Raw genomic sequence first — 15,449 nt, 5'->3', positions numbered from 1 at the left:
CCCACCTTTCATTCAGATACAGTAGATGGAAATGTAACGGTGAACTCTAGTCTACAATTCCCACCATTTATTTAAAATAAGTTTACCCTAACTTTCTCCTTAAAAAGAACCCAAGGCAGCTTATACCCTTGAAAGATAATTTTTAAAGCTGGAAACCATGAGTGGTTTACATCATTCAAAGACAGTATTTAAAGCGAAGAAGAATGACTATAAAAAGGCAACTTACATCATTAAAAGACAATATTATTTTAATTTAATCATTTTAAATTGTATTTTAATCATTTTATCTTTTATTGTATTTTAATTGAATTTCAATTGTTGTAAGCCGCCCAGTGACCTTTGGTAGAGTGGGCGGCATATAAGCTAAATAAATAAATAAATAAATAAATAAATAAATAAATAAATAAATAAATATTAAAGCTAAAACAATGAATATGCAAATATTAAAAAGGAACACCTTTCATAGGGGCTGGCATCTGTTTCCCGTCCAGATGTTCAACCTATCAGGGACAATATTTGTGTGCCATCAATTCTGACTTGCCCTTGGCGCTCACCAACTTCCAAGGTATTTGGTTTCATTGTCATACTGCTCCAATACTGAATAGGTTTTTCCTGTTTTTCAGACTAAATCTGGCTTCCTGAAGCTTGAACCCATTATTACATGTCCTGCATTCTGGGACAATGGAGAACAGATCCTGCCCCTCCTTTCAAGTACATAAGCACATCCTTTAGCTCTCTGTTCAGGTGAGAAAGGACACCTTTTCAGAACCCTTATAGAGAACAAAAAGTCACAAGACTGTGAAAGAAACTGTTTAATTCAGCATAAAGGTCTTTCATAAACTCTTGGCAGGAGAAAGAAAAAATACAAGGCAAAAACAAACAAACAAACAAACCACTCAATGTTTACTATAAGGGATAAATTGGGGTTTGCATGTTGGGGCTGACTATTTAATCTTGGCCATTTTAATCCTGGATTGGTAGGTATGATGGGATGCTTCATCCCCTCTGGATTCTGTCCAAAGACTGCATTTCATGCGCTCCCACTTTCAACACACTCTTGTATCACATCACAGTTGTTACACGACCGTCACAGGTCCTGCTACGCTGCCTTCTCCCACAGACCCATATTAAGTGCAAAAATACAATGTTTGTTAATAAATAAAGGTCAGTTTGCCAGGAATGCCAAAGTCCTTCTGTCCACACTGTTGCTGGCGGCCCAGGCAGAAATCCTTGTACACCGGGGTAAACGCCGAGTGACCCAAAGGAGGTCGGTTCATTCCGGGCACTGCTCTGCTCTGCTCCAGCACAAAGCAACCTCTGGTTAATCATCAGCCAGTCGGAGAAGAGTGCCAGTGCTCGTCGGGACGCTGGGGGAAAGAAAAGTAATAAGAGAGAGGTTGTCATGTCCAAAAGGCCGGAAAGGGCCACAGCCAAAGCTTCTACAAACTCTGGAAAAAGGGAGGGAAAATAAAACTGCTTTTGTACATTTAATTTCTATTCCAGGCTCAAGCACACAGCAAGAGAACACCACCACTGAACTTTAATGGAAGCCTAAGAAGCCCGTTAAGTAGGCTAATGTTGTTTACCCTTATGGGGGCTCAGCGGGCATGATGAGCAAATTGCAGCCCCTCTACCTAGGGCTGGACTGCATCCCCTTTAACCCCCAGCTAGGACAGCCAAGGGTGAGCAATGCTGAGACCTGCAGCCTATCAACATCTGGGAAGGTCTGTTTTCCACCTCTGGGGTAGGGTCGTTTTGCAAGTTCACAGAGGATGTGAAGTTTGACTTGGAAACTTCCTGACTCATGAGTTGCAAGCTCTGTTCGCCTGCCACCCAAATGCTCAGCCCCAGGGACCCGGGCCCCCCGCAGAATCTTGAATTCATACACATCTTTCACGCCAACCCCACCCACATCGACCCAGATACTGTCCCACTGGTTTCTCATGAAACTTAATCTAAAGACACTGCAAGGGCCACCGATTCCTCACCCCTACTGTGAAGGATTGCACCCTTGGTTACATAAGTACTGGGCTGAAATCTGTGAATGAAACGCCCAAGGGCTGAAAAAAAAATCACCTTTATACAAAATAATTAAAAATTGAAGAGAAACTTAAAACACAATTTATAGCACGGGGGAGGGTGACGAGTGGCTTGTGCCCCCCCCGAAGTGTCCCTGAGCCACCAGCAGGTCACCTCCCATGGCAAAACAGAACTGGGGATGGCAAAATTCTATTCATATAACAAATCACATAGCCTTTATTAGGGTCTCAGTTTGATTAAAGAGCAAAAAATGGAGGGGGAAGAGCTTTTCATAGAGTTTTTTTTTGGGGGGGAACATAATCTTCTTAGCTTTGGGGTATTTCCCATTCTGCATGTAACATTTTAAATCTGTATACATGCCACAGTATGGGCATTCTTTCTTAAACTTCTTAGTTAATGCTACTCATTTTGTATGACGATCCATGGCTCCTCTCATTCTTTTTGGCATCCAGCATATCCCATCCCCATTGCTCTTTCCACCTGTGTTTCTTTTACTGGGTTGTAACCAATAAAGCAGAGATCCAACATGCCCAATTGCTTGGAAAGATGCCACCAGGGGAAAGATAGGTCGGGAGAAATCCCGTACCAGTCAACCAGCTGGGCTCCAATGATGTCATGTATGTGGTAAGGTATGCCTAGTTTCACAGCGCTGGGCGCACGACGATTCTGCAGGTCGGACAGCAAAACCTCCTTGTATTTGGCTTTTTGGATCATACCCAAGACAGCTTTCCTTCCTGCGGAGAGACAGACAGAGAAATGGAACACTCTCTTTGGATGTGATTATGTATGTATTTATTTCCTTTATATTTTTATCCTGCCCAACGAGGGGCAGAGCCACTACTCTGCGCAGCAAACAAATCATAATGATGTAAAATACAAACAACCAGAATAAAAGCCACTTAGACGGGTAAGAAACATAACATCTAAAACAGAACATAACTAATAAAGAATAGAAACTATAAAAGAATTACCAATAGTGAACACAATAATATTAGGCAGCAAAAACAGGGCAAGTTCATAAGCACATAAAAGAAGGGGAAAAAACCCCAATCAATTGGTTACTAGAATTTGAACCCTTCAAATATGCTGTCCTCCACACCTTTGGCTTGCTAGAGGTTTTGGACTGCAAACATTAACTGCTACAGCTGCACAATTATAGAACAGTGACGACTCTCCATAATTATATGAATATAACAAGATCAAATGAATCTATCGAGCTGAACATTGTGTTCAAATCATGGTCAGCCAGATGTGATGACAGACAGCTTGCCAGCCAGGCATGAGTCCTAGTGCATCCTTGAGTCCAGTGGTTCCTGACCTTGGATCCCCAGATGTTCTTGGATTAAAACTCCCAGAAGCCTTCACCACTAGCTGTGCTGATCAGGATTTCTGGGAGTTGTAGTCCAAGAACATCTGGGGAACCAAGGTTGGGAAATCCTGCTCCAGTCTCTTAGCATCAATCATACTAGCTTCTAGGAGTTAAAGTCCAAAAACATCTGTAGAACAAAGGGTTCATCATCCCTGTGCTACAGTGATAGTATCAACTGTCAAGCTGGAGAGGACACCCAAGAATTTGCAACCCTGCCAGTCCTGTGCCAGGTGTCTTCCCTCATCACAGTTCTGGAGAGATCCCAGGAGATAAACCAACCTTTGAGGAAGTATTTGATGAAGCGGCCTGCTCCAGGCACAGCCAGCCACCAGCTTCCAGCATCACGGACGGTCAGCACCCCAGCATTCACTAGCTGCCTGAAAGCAAACGCAGATAGTTTCTTCATTCATATTCATTCTTAATTTCTTTTGCATTTACGACACAGTTGTTGTTGTTGTTCTTTAGTCCCTAAGTCGTATCCGACTCTTTGTGACCTCATGGACCAAAGCACGCCAGGCCCTCCTGTCTTCCACTGCCTTCCGGAGCTGGGTCAAATTCATGTTGGTCGCTTCAATGACACTGTCCAACCATCTCGTCCTCTGTCGTCCCCTTCTCCTCTTGCCTTCACACTTTCCTAACATCAAGGTCTTTTCCAGGGAGTCTTCCAAGACACAATAGTTTCACAAATTATGGAGAGAGTATGTTGGCCAAGGAAAACATGCATTTGGAAGCCTGAGTAAACACAGCTTCAACTTCTTATATTCTAGACGTCAGCCGTGGACAAGAAAAACTGTCGCACCTGATTATGTACCAAAGATCTTGGAAACACTATTTGTTGGGCTAAAATTTTCAGAAATTGTCTTCCTTGGTAGAACTGTGGTACCAGAGAAATAACTTTCCCACACTCAGTTACACCCCAGGTTGAATATAGCTTGACAGTCAGATCTGGGAATCCACCAAACCTGCTTAGGATTGCAGAACAGGAGACTATCAGGGAGATGGAAAGGTAGAAATGCATGGGCTGCATTCAGTTTTGCACATCACGAACTCTGCTGTTGGGCTTCATCAGGACCACGAACCAATGGATACCCTGGGACATAACTGCTTTCTACACTCAAAAGATTTGTTGTTGAGCAAACCTGTACAGGGCCACACTGTTCATTTCATCGAATCAAAGGTTGGCCCACGGGTGGCTCTTCAAATGTTGCTGGACCACAGCTCTGACTAGCCCTCACCACTGAGTATGCTGGCCAGAAACTCTAACAAAATCTGGATGGCTGCAAGTGGCCCACCTCAGTCTACTTGATCAACCAAGTCCATCACTTTTGATGACATAATGATTTGTCCTCAGCTATCGAGGAAGTGGGAGTTGTTGTTTTTTCATAACCATTCCTTTTAGAATAAATCCTTTTTAAAACTCACTCAAGAATATCCCTTAGGCTTAGAAGAACTATTTTCATGTCTTTTAAAAGGGATTAATCCAAGTCCTTGGAGACTAACAATGGCTTCTGGAGATGATGGCTGTTTGCTATTTCCAGTAATGGTTTGATTGACCACTACTTGTTTAATTATTTTTTTAAATATACGCACACTCAGTTTTTAGTTTTTAAATATTATCTTTTAATTGTTGGTGAGGTAAAAATATTCAAAACAAAACATAAAACTTGGCTCTGGATACAAGCTACTGGCAGCCGCAAGGATGAGGGTGCTTAATCGGATAAAAAAAATACAGTATTTAAGTTAATGGACTCAAATCTAATTGTTAGACCCAATGCAGGAGTAAGTTCACAGAATCAATGGGATGTATAGAAGTGTTGATGCACCATTTCACTTTTAAATCTATGGGTCTACTCTCCTCAGGATAAGCATTTGGATTTAAGCCATTACAATTCATCCATTTGTGACACAGGCTCGTTTTACCTGGGCAACACCCCCAAGCAGTGAATGTCACAACACCCCAGCAAATGTTGATTGAGGGCAGAAAAGGTGAGGACAGCACAGATATTTTAAGAGACACTTGTCCTTCAAGAGCTATCTTTAGGGGTCAAGACAGGAAATCTGCCACCCACAAAAGGGAAAGGTTTGCTCACGTGATCTCTGTGTCGGTGAAGCCAAACTCTCCCAACATCCTTTTCTTGTCATAACTGATGTCAGGACAAGAACTGAGGACAGAATCCAGGAACTTCTTCACTGTCCTGGCAAATTCCTTCCCAGACACAAACTCGAGTACCTGAGAGAGAAGGAAACAGGGTCGGATCATCCCCACCTCTCCACCTCCAGCTGCTCAACCTACAAACCTCCCTGGACGGACGCTAGACCTTGGCTTTGTAATTTTCCGTGAACGTCACGACAAAAGTGTCTGCGTCGAAGCCATGCTGGAATATCCGGATTTGGCCTTCATCCTTCAGTTGGCTCTGTGGAAAGAGAGGAGGGTTGGTTTCTTTTTTTAATGCCTCCATGTTCAGCCCCATTCAAACTCAGCAGGCAGAGAACAGAAGGTGGAGGAAGAGAAGAGGATGAGAGGAGGGGCTGTGTTCCACAACCAGAAAACCCCTGCATCAGAAAATAACCGGGGGTGGTGGTTTTGGAATGCTTCCCTTGCTACCACCTCCAACTACATTGTGTGAAGGCAGAATTGGGTAGACTTCCTTGTATCCTCAACTATATCTCCTTTCATTGCTAAAATGATCAGTGACAGAGGACTGGCTGTCTTCAAAGTTGGGTTTCCCCACGTGTTTGTTTCATAGATTGTGTACATGAGCAAAAGATCCTCCAGCAATGTTTATTAGTTTCCACTAGTGTGTCCTTTATCCTTCCGGTGTTATATTGTTCTTTTAGAACAGGGAATGGGCAACACACAGTCCCCAGCCTGCCCTTAGCCAGTGTTTCAGCCCCCAGCCTGCCATCAGTAGTAGTAATATAGCAGTATTTTTTTAATCTCTATCTTTCAGGACCAAGGACAAAAGAAACCTCTTTTTCCTTCCTTTCTGTTCCTTTCAGAGCAGACAGGGATGGTCTAGGAAAGGATTGGGAAAAACTCTATGGTGGAGGTAAGAGCAGCCGGTAATTGCCACTAGATTCTGTGTCATTGTGTTGAGGGGGCAACATAGTTTTCCCTCCCCCCCAGAAATTGCTCACATCTGCACTGAAAAAACTAAGATCATGGCCACTGGTCCCATCACCTCCTGGCAAATAGAAGGGGAAGATATGGAGGCAGTGACAGATTTCACTTTTTGGGCTCCATGATCACTGCAGATGGTGACAGCAGCCACGAAATTAAAAGATGCCTGCTTTTTGGGAGGAAAATGATGACAAACCTAGGCAGCATCTTAAAAGCAGAGACATCACCTTGCCAACAAAGGTCTGCATAGTCCAAGCTATGGTTTGTCCAGTAGCAACATATGGAAGTGACAGCTGGACCCTAAAGAAGGCTGACAGACGAAGAATAGATGCGTTTGAATTGTGCTGCTGGACGAGACTCTTGAGAGTCCCCTGGACTGCAAAGAGAACAAACCTATCCATTTTGAAGGAAATCAACCCTGAGTGCTCATTAGAAAGACAGATCCTGAAGCTGAGGCTCCAATACTTTGGCCATCTCATGAGAAGAGAAATCTCCCTGGAAAAGACCCCAATGTTGGAAAAGTGTGAGGGCAAGAGGAGAAGAGGACGAGATGGTTGGACAGTGTCATCGAGGCTATTAACATGAATTTGACCAAACTCCGAGAGGCAGTGGAAGACAGGAGGGCCTGACGTGCTCTGGTCCATGGGGTCACGAAGAGTTGGACACGACTTAACAAATAAGCAACAAGAAAAGCACTGGAAAAATAAGAAGTGCTTATGTGGTGTTCCACACCTCTGGTCCAGATCCTCCTAATCTTGTGCCCATCTTATGCCTTATCTTCTTCATTGCTACAGGATCAAGGGGGTTCCAGAGAAGCTAACTGGAGACCGAATCGAGATGGACAAATCCATATTAGAGGTTGGGATTTCAGAAAAGGAGAAGGCGGTCTCTTACCAGTTGCCTGTCCACCGTTGTGCGGTCTTTGACGATGCTGTAGATCTGGTGTTTCAGAATCAAGGGTGGCAACGAATCCTCAAATAATTTGCGAGGGAAGAGAGATGCCAAGTGTTGGAGTGCAGATTCAACTGCCTTCGGGCCCTCTAGGAAAGAAAAACACTACGTAAGAACCAAGGAGACCCAACACCCCACCCTTCTTAGATGAAATCTCTCTTTCTCATGTTTTCCAGTGGCTCTCTTGCTCACCCTTGCCCGCCCGCTTGCCCCCGTTCTGATGCTGCAGGTCAGAACATCTCCTTTCTTACCCTGTTCCAAAGGCTCCAATCCAAGTGGCAGCCGTGGCTTTTTCGCCTTAAAAGTATCAGATAAGAGCTGACGCTGGCGCTTCATGTGGCCAAAAGGAAAGCTAAAAACAGAAGATGGGGTTGTTATACAGCTGTTCCAGAGTCAAAACTCATTTGGCTTCTTTTACCCACTCTCTATTTCTTTTCCATCCATTTCCTCCTGCAAGAATAACTCCTGTTTACATCTCTTTCTTAACCAGAGCGAGGGGGGGGAATTAGCCTCCCCTCGCCCTTGTTGGGGACTACAGCACTCAGAAATCTTTACAATCAGTGACCATTTGGCTATCAAATTCTGGGACTCCTAGAATTTGCTAGCCAAATGACCACTGGCCATGCTTTTCCCATCTCTGTCCGAGGCCTCCTTCAAAAAAAGCTTCTTTATGCTCTGCCACTAAAAACGGTATCCCCTCTTACAATCCACTGCACAAGCCTAGTTTCATGGTAAGAAACACCCTGCAATCTTCCTGTGTTCAGAATGCCTTTTAAAACATTTTTAGCACTGTATGCTAGCCAATCCATAGTAGTAGGCATCCTTCAGTCTCGAAAGACTATGGTATCGTGCTCTGTATGGAGGACTTGGAACAGCGTCTAGTGTGGCTGAGGAGGCCAATTCGAGAGTGACAATCCCTTCCACACTGGAGACAAATCCAATCTGTCCCCTGTCCAGCTCCCTGGTTTTGCTTCCTTTGTGACTTCCTCTTTGCCTCAGCCTGCTGGACAAGGGTCTCTTCAAATTGGGAGAGGCCGTGATGTACTGCCTGCCTCCAGGCTGAACGATCAGATGTCAGAGTTTCCCATCTGTTGAGGTCTATTCCTAAGGCCTTCAGATCCCGCTTGCAGATGTCCTTGTATCGCAGCTGTGGTCTCCCTCTGGGGCGATTTCCCTGCACTAATTCTCCATATAGGAGATCCTTTGGAATCCGACCATCAGCCATTCTCACAACGTGCCCAAGCCAGCGTAGACGTCGCTGTTTCAGTAATGTATGCATGCTGAAAATTCCAGCTCGTTCTAGGACTACTCTATTTGGAACTCTGTCCTGCCAGGTGATACCAAAAATCCGTCGTAGGCAACGCATATGGAAGGTGTTCAGCTTCCTCTCCTGCCGGGCACAAAGTGTCCAGGACTCGCTGCAGTACAGGAGTGTGCTCAGGACACAGGCTCTATAGACCTGGATCTTGGTATGTGTTGTCAGTTTCTTATTGAGCCATACTCTCTTTGTGAGTCTAGAGAACATGGTGGCTGCTTTCCCAATGCGTTTATCCAGCTCGACATCTAGAGAGAGGGTGTCAGAGATGGTTGAGCCAAGGTACACAAAGTCATGAACAACCTCCAATTCTTGTGTGGAGATGGTAATAGAGGGAGGCGAGTCCACACCCTGGCCCATGACTTGTGTTTTCTTCAGGCTGATTGTTAGTCCAAAGTCTTGGCAGGCCTTGCTGAAACGGTTCATGAGTTGTTGGAGGTCTTCAGCAGAGTGGGCAACAATGGCTGCATCGTCTGCAAAGAGGAAGTCCCTCATGCATTTCAGTTGGACTTTGGTCTTCGCTCTCAATCTAGAGAGATTAAAGAGCTTTCCATCTGATCTAGTCCGGAGATAGACACCTTCTGTTGCAGTTCCAAAGGCATGCTTCAGCATGACAGCAAAAAAGATCCCAAAAAGTGTTGGTGCGAGGACACAGCCCTGTTTCACTCCGCTTCGGATGTCAAAGGGATCTGATGTTGAGCCGTCAAAAACTACAGTGCCTTTCATTCCATCGTGGAAGGACCTGATGATGTTAAGGAGACGAGGTGGACATCCAATCTTGGGAAGTATTTTGAAAAGGCCATCCCTGCTAACCAAGTCAAATGCTTTTGTAAGGTCTATGAAGGCCACTAAGAGTGGCTGTTGTTGTTCCCTGCATTTCTCCTGCAACTGTCGGAGGGAGAATACCATGTCAGTGGTGGATCTATTTCAATCCATACCTTTAAATATTTTCAACATTTATTCTGGTCTTGCATCTATATCTTACAACAGACAAGTTTTCCTCTTCTGGCTTCATCGCCACTTCTGGAAGACTGTAGTTTTTAATTTTTTATACACCATGTTGCAAAACCAGAAGAGTAGGACCAGTAAAACAAGTCAAGTGTGCACCAAACAACAAATTAAATGTTTTATTCATCCCACAGGAGTTCCTGATCCACCCGGGGACTGATTTCTACATTTGAATTTTCTCTTACGTTGCTCAGTTTTTGACATTGCAATGTGCAGTATTTAAAAGCACAACATCCCTCAATGGTCTTCCCCTCCATCTCACTTGCTTCTTTTAGGAAGCAAAACAGATGAAGGCATGGAAGTGAAAGAACCAAGCATGTGAATCCAGACATTAGTTGGGGATCTACAGTATACCAGTTCAAGGAGCTGGTGCGCACCTGATAGGGTAGCCTCTGCCCCGTGAAAACATACAGCCGGATTAGGGTGTCATGTTAAAAAAAAAAGACTAAGTGTAGGAGAGGAAGCACTGCTTCCTCTGGTTCTTCCATCCAGAGATTATTCCTTCCAGCTTGGAAAAGATCCTGAAGCCAGGGAAGAATCTGAAATAATGTAAGATACAGGGAGGATTCACTCCTACCTCCCCAGTCCCCACTCTGTATTTGGCTTTAAAATGTAGAGACATCACTAGATGAAATATGGATAACCAACCCTTCCAGCTTCACATTTAGTTCAGCCCTCTGTTGTCAAAAAACCACCTTACACATCCCTTCCTTCTCACCCTCACCCAGCCCTCAAGATTCCCCCGTCTAGCTTCCAGGCTGTCGCCATCACACTGAGCCATTAAACGGACTGGGTAACCTTCTGCCAGTTACTCCTTCTCTCCCAGTCTCTCTTACCTTACAGGATTATTGTGCACATGAAGTGCTGGCAGCCCTGAACTTATCACACAAAAGGAGGGATAGAAAACTAACTAATATATAACCCTCAGCCAGGGATCTTTAGCCACCCTTTATTATGGCCAAACATTTCATGAACTAGAGACCGCTTTATAAGAGAAAACCAAACATCTCTTTCTTGTTATGTGTTGTCAAGTCACCTTCTACTTATGAGTGATCTCCAAAACCTCCCGCAACTGCCCTGCTCAGGTCTTGCAGACTCAAGCCTGTGGCTTCCTTGAAGGAGTCAGTCCATCTCCTATTTGGTCTTCCTCATTTCCTTTCCACCTTGTCTTTTCCAGAGATTCCTGCCTTCTCATGGCTAGGAACATTTTTGTCTCCCGAGATCCACCTCCTTAACACTCTTTTTCCACCTGGATCAGTCTATCCTTTCCCCACTTCCTTTCCTATTCATACCCAAGATCTCCTTTCCATCCCCATTTAAACACTTCTCATTCCCAACCGAGAGATTTCTGCTCTTCCCATTCAATGCCCAGCACAGGCATCTGGCGATGACGTCACCGTCTTGCGACACACCTTCCTTCCCCAAAGCCCCTCTTCGTCTCCCCTCTCAGTCCTCACCTGGGTCAGCCGACTGTCAAGCCTCCGCTCGGTATTCGTGGTCAAAAGATGACGTCACTTTCAATACCCGCGCCACGCCGCTTCCTCCATCTTTGGCCCGGTGGGGAGGGAGACAACATTGATTGACGGCTAAGGCGACGTATAAGGTTGGGCCTTTTGCCGGATGGTGGCCATCTTGATTTTGCACAGGGTGAAAGGGAAGGAAGCCAATATCGCCGCCATTTTGGATATGGGAACGCTGGTTGGGAGAGAAAGCGTGAGGAACAAATTGGAAGCTATTTTGGATTTTATGCCGGAAGAATCGCCCTGTGGCAGTTAAAAGACTAAGAAATTGTGTTGGCAGAAGCCATGTCCTTAGATGGAGTAAACTTAGAAATAATACAAGCAGTTAAACTTTAAAACAAAAACACAATTCCCATCAGGATGATACATATGCAAGGAAAAGAAATCCTATCATTTTTATTACAGCACTAAATTTCTTTGCTCTATGGTGTAACGGCGAAGATCTTCCAACCTCTGTCTGTTTTCTATCCACTGGGGGGGGGGGGCAGCGATCCCTTCAACCTTTTTTTTCCCTGCAAATGAGAAACTCCAAGCAAATAGTTAAGCTAATCTTCCCCAACCCCCCTTGGAAATCTCCTTTGTCAATCTTGAAAGTACTGTAGTTCCTTTTCAGAAACATTTCAGTGTGTGAGTAAGTATTTTCAACAAATTTTCATGCAGATAGTACAGTTTCAATTGTCCAGATGTCCAAGAACACAGATTATCAAGTAATGCAGTAATTTTCACATGTGTGTCTAAGGAATTCCTACTATCTCAGATGATTTTCCTTCCCCCCTTTATTTACACTAGGGCTCAGCTCAAAGCAGGAATACGTTAGCCAACACAGGAACAACGCAGGCGTCTGCACCTCCTCGAGCGGTTAATAAATAATTGGCATTCTATACAGCTGGTTGTCTCGTGTCTTAGTCTGCTGCCTCTGCCGGAGAATCAACCCGATTTTCAGGGTTAACAATGGCGATTTGCCATTGAATCCCACCCATCATCCTGTGTGCTAAATACAAATCTGACATTTCTGCATTTTCATGCATCTGATTAAAGACTTGTTACCATACATTTATTAACCTCTCAGGTGCCACAAGCATTCTTGATGGTTTAGCAGTAGCAACAATAGCATCTATACATGCCCAAGTGTGGGGGTTGGGGAGTGGATTTTAGTGTGGAAACGAGCCCACAACAATTGCTGCTTTATGGTTGTTTTCTTTCTTGCATTTTATATGTACAGTCTGGAGGGGACAGATCATTCCACCTAATGGTAGGGCTGGTCCTGCTTTAAAATATTTTATTTATTTATATTTATACCTCGCCCATTTAGTGAACATGCCACTACTCTGAGTGTCTTATGAAATACTATTAAAACCATATAAAACATTAAAAGAAAACAAACCCTGCCCCCCCCTAAAATCACCCATCTGGGGCATAATTTCAAAAATATTTGAAATCTCTCTCTCTCGGAAATATATTAGACCCCCTGATTTATGTGGTGTGCCAATAGGCTCACCAATATAACATTGCATGCAATGCATCATAATTAATTTTCCTACCCATCCAACCAATATGTGCTATAGTCATTGCCTGTAACAATGCAACCGATGCGTGTCTACTCAGAAGTAAGTGCCACTGAATTCAGTGACGTTCCCTTCCATGAAAATATTAATATATTATTTAAAAGTATATAGGCCAAAACCTAGTTGCATAAGGTTATGCCACACAAGATTGATGAAGTCACCAGTGGTGGACTTTTATCACTCCTTCTGAACCCACCTCCCGCAGCTTCTGAGGCTCCCTAAGGATCTCTTTCCTCCTTGGGACAATATGGGAGTCTTTAATGTGAGAAGATTGCCTGGAGTTGTTCCATCTCCACCACTGCCATCCCCTCCCCCCCAGTCTTCTCCAGGACAAAAGGGATCCTCAGATCCTGGATTGATATGGAATCAGAAGCATTTAATTAGTGATTAAAGGCAGAAAGGGAAGACATCAGCTTTACATGGCATAATCTTAACGCAACAAGGTTTTGGCCGGAGGATTGGAGGCTATGCCTCATGAGATATACAATCTTAACAAGTTAGAGGAATCTGTTTTTATCTGTAAGAATATAACATTAGCTAACCTATGAAATCCACACTCCAGAACACTTAAGTTGTCCGGGAAACAGATATAATATGAAAACCTGAACAGCTACGTACCTAGCTGGCAGGCAGTAAATCCAGTCCGGTTCTTAGATAAACAAAACAAAGCAGGCAGACTGAGGTATGTATGTCAAGCCTTCTTCAGGTACAAAACATCCTAACTAAGTCCTTGGCATGCGGAAGAAGCAGCAGGCTGCCCAGAGGCAGTTCCTTCTACGAATTAAGGTAAGGCAGTTGCTGAAGAGGCTCTTAAAGGTGAATGACTAAGATATCTCACAGATGGGACCCTCCACTGGGATGTTCTCGGAGTGAGGACAAAGATTGTTTTGGACTGTGCCTGTTTTTCCCCTGATCAATTGTCCCATCACATCATTCCGCTGATTAATGAGCCCCGTGCAGCGTTTCAGCTCAGCATCAGCAGCGACGGATGCAACACTGGTGGATTGGGGTTGACCTCAGTCAACCTCAGAGAGAGAAGGTTGACCTCAACTCACCTGCTTGATCTTCCTGGGCCATCCTTAACAATCTACCCTACACCACAGTCACCATTGATGTCCATTGGCCTTTTTGGAAGGCCAGCTTAATTCTATAAGAGTGTAGTGGAATCATGCAATCCATGAGCTGCGTACATCCCAGCCCTGCAAGACCATTTTCACATCCCCAACCCCAAAGAGGTGTGTACACCACCACAATCATCCTCTGAAATTGTAATTTTTTAAAAACCGTTTTATACCATGCCATCTAGCCTGCAGCCAGACTGGGCGGTGTACAACAGATAATTAAACACTATAAATAATAATAAAATGCAACATAAGAAATTGATATGACATCATAAAAAAAACAACAGAACAAGCAGAAGACTGGCAAGGAAGAAAGCTGACACGGAGGGGGGTATGTCTTTTGAAGTGTGGCGTTGGAAACGCATGGACTGCTGAATTAAGTGTCAAAAAACAAATAGATTAAACCAAGCCTGAATTTGCACTAGACGTTGAAATGACTGGACTCAGACTCTTGTCTTTTCAGGCAAAACAAAACTGCTTGGAGCAGGCAACAGTGGTAGAAACGAAAGGCAACAGGAAAAGAGGAAGACCCAATGTGAGATGGATTGAATCAGTAAAAGACCCATGCAGGGTTGCTAACAACATGACCTGCTGGAAGTCACGGACTCACAGAGGCACCCAAAGTAACTTGATGGCACATCACAGTGTGACAACAAAGCTTGCATGACAAGCTGTACCTGCTGAAACTTTCTTCTATGCAATGGCCAAAGATGAAGGAAGCCCTCCCTTTCACTTTTCACGTAGTTGGCGAATAGAAAAACAGTTGTGATAATAACAAGAACACATTGTACTTGTTTAGTCGTTAAGTCATGTCCGACTCTTCGTGACCCCATGGACCAGAGCACGCCAGACGCTCTTGTCTTCCATTGCCTCCCGGAGTTGGGTCAAATTCATTTTGGTTGCTTTGCTGACACTGTCCAACCATCTTGTCCTCTGTCATCCCCTTCTCCTCTTGCCGTCACACTTTCCCAACATCAAGGTCTTTTCCAAGGAGTCTTCTCTTCTCATGAGATGGTCAAAGTACTGGAGCCTTCAGGATCTGTCCTTCCAGTCAGCACTCAGGGTTGATTTCCTTCAAAATGGAAAGGTTTGTGCTCCTTGCAGTCCAGGGGACTCTCAAGTGTCTCCTCCGGCACCGCAATTCAAGAACACATGGCACGTACTATTTGGCGCATTCTGCCTATTATTTGATATAACAAGCACCCTTGTAAGGTAGGCCACTCTCCTCTTCCTCCCATTACTACAGGCGGTTGAAAGCCTTAATTCGCCTGTACAGCTGCGCCGCCGCTTCAGGAAGAGGACAAAGGCGAGCTGTGATTGCCATCTGCTGGCCAGGCTTGTAATTGCAGGACCCTCCTGGCGAAAACGGGCAAAAAAAAGGGAAGGTCCGCCGGCCTCGCTCCTCGGCCGCCGCCCTGTGATGACGTTATCGACGCGCC

At 44.5% G+C, this 15,449-nt stretch overlaps 1 protein-coding gene across 5 annotated transcripts; it reads right to left on the bottom strand.

The window, feature by feature from the left end:
* Window positions 1-797: 797 nt before the first annotated feature.
* Window positions 798-15,344, bottom strand: WHR1 (winged helix repair factor 1). 5 transcript variants are annotated; one of them, XM_078388621.1, is made up of 9 exons: window positions 13,508-15,344; window positions 10,841-11,499; window positions 7,733-7,833; window positions 7,425-7,570; window positions 5,728-5,823; window positions 5,500-5,639; window positions 3,689-3,786; window positions 2,627-2,774; window positions 798-1,367 (listed from the first exon to the last, which is right to left on the bottom strand). In XM_078388621.1, exons 3-9 carry the CDS (start codon window positions 7,815-7,817, stop codon window positions 1,322-1,324), a joined length of 759 nt encoding a protein of 252 aa, XP_078244747.1. In that variant the 5' UTR covers window positions 7,818-7,833; window positions 10,841-11,499; window positions 13,508-15,344; the 3' UTR covers window positions 798-1,321. The 5 variants fall into 5 exon arrangements, with proteins under 5 accessions (XP_078244747.1, XP_078244745.1, XP_020666835.3 ...); XM_078388619.1 differs by having other exon boundaries at window positions 11,143-11,499; XM_020811176.3 differs by having other exon boundaries at window positions 11,262-11,499.
* Between the last annotated feature and the right edge of the window lie 105 nt (window positions 15,345-15,449).

The sequence above is a fragment of the Pogona vitticeps genome, chromosome 2 (assembly GCF_051106095.1).
Source record: "Pogona vitticeps strain Pit_001003342236 chromosome 2, PviZW2.1, whole genome shotgun sequence".
NCBI lineage: Eukaryota > Metazoa > Chordata > Lepidosauria > Squamata > Agamidae > Pogona > Pogona vitticeps.
This window is presented reverse-complemented; position numbering and strand designations above follow the sequence as displayed.